Below are 1,311 nucleotides of genomic sequence, written 5' to 3' on the forward strand. Positions count from 1 at the left end.
TTGCCTTGTTCTCAGATGTTTTTGTTTTAATCAGTTATGTCCCCAGGATCTCCTGGTGTCTTCTAAGTAATAACTAGATCTGACCCTGTTAATTTTGTTCTAGATCGAGCTTAATGTGTCTATATGCTGCCAGTTATTGCCAGAGACCCATTTATTGGTTCATCATTTTTCCCCCTTGAAACCTATTGTTACTTATCTTTTATTATGAATGTGCTTTCTTGCTTGCCAAGCGGGAGAAGCAGGAGGGCGCATGTAGCTTAGGGGAATAGTTCCGAGGTCCCGTCATGTATTACAAATTCGGCGGCTTCACGCAGAGGCTGATTGGGACCGGCGCTTCCGCTGCCTGCTCCCCTCAGGGATTCAAGCCAGTAGTATCTGTGGAGTCTCCAGCTGTGATATTTGATACCCCAATTAAAGTTGCTTCAGACACACCAAACAAGGTTGGGGGTTTGGTTAAGAACAAAGTACCAAAACTGCGGAAATTATTTCAGAGGCCTGATGATATTCCAGTACATCTGAAACGAAACCTTCCAGATCGACTTCTTTACCGGACCACTATGGCATTAACAATAGGAGGGGCCATCTACTGTCTCATAGCTCTCTATATGGCCACCAGTCCCAAAAGAGAGAAGTGAATGATGTATGTCCAGAAAGATCATCATCTAACTGTGCTGCTCTGAAAAGGAAGACTTGCACTTAACCTTCTGATATTATACTGAAGTCATATGATATTGCGTATTCTTGGATTTCACGTTGAGTTAAAGACAAACAGAGTAATGTAAGGAATTTAGAGTAAAATCACTACTATGGTGGAGAATGTCATTATCACCTATGTAGTTTTGCGGCTTCCTCTTCAGAACTGTCAATAAAGTAAAACTCATGTAGAATGGTTAGTCTGAAGAACTTCCTAATAGTAAGGTGTGATAAGTTGATGGTTGATGCAGTGAGAGAGAGAGAGATGAGAATCTGACATTGAAGATGTTACCATCTGTTAAAATTTTGGATGTAATTTTTGTGGAATCATATTTATTATGAATGCCAGCTGCCTTGGATCTTATTTCTCTTTTAGCCTTAACTGCTAGAGCCAAAGGAAATTCAGATAACAATTGAATTTCAGAAAATAGAAATGCCACAGCTATTTGGGGAGAGTGGGGGGAGTGTCTAGTTGGTCTAGTGGTAAGGCACCAGGCGTGCAACCAGGAGACTGTGATCTCTAGTCCTGCCTTAAGCATGAAAGTCAGCAGGTAGCTTTGAGCCAGTCATTCTCTCTCAGGCCAATTCACCTCATAGAATTGTGGTTATGGGGAAAAT

At 41.5% G+C, this 1,311-nt stretch overlaps 1 protein-coding gene across 1 annotated transcript; it reads left to right on the top strand.

Moving 5' to 3' along the window:
* Positions 1-216: 216 nt before the first annotated feature.
* On the top strand, positions 217-1,026 carry LOC310635285 (cytochrome c oxidase subunit 7A2-like, mitochondrial). The gene has a single exon (XM_083354066.1). The coding sequence runs from the start codon at positions 285-287 to the stop codon at positions 633-635; it is 351 nt and encodes a 116-aa protein (XP_083210192.1). The 5' UTR covers positions 217-284; the 3' UTR covers positions 636-1,026.
* The last annotated feature ends 285 nt before the right edge of the window (positions 1,027-1,311 follow it).

This window comes from Vipera ursinii (genome assembly GCF_947247035.1).
Source record: "Vipera ursinii genome assembly, chromosome: 1".
Classification (NCBI taxonomy): domain Eukaryota; kingdom Metazoa; phylum Chordata; class Lepidosauria; order Squamata; family Viperidae; genus Vipera; species Vipera ursinii.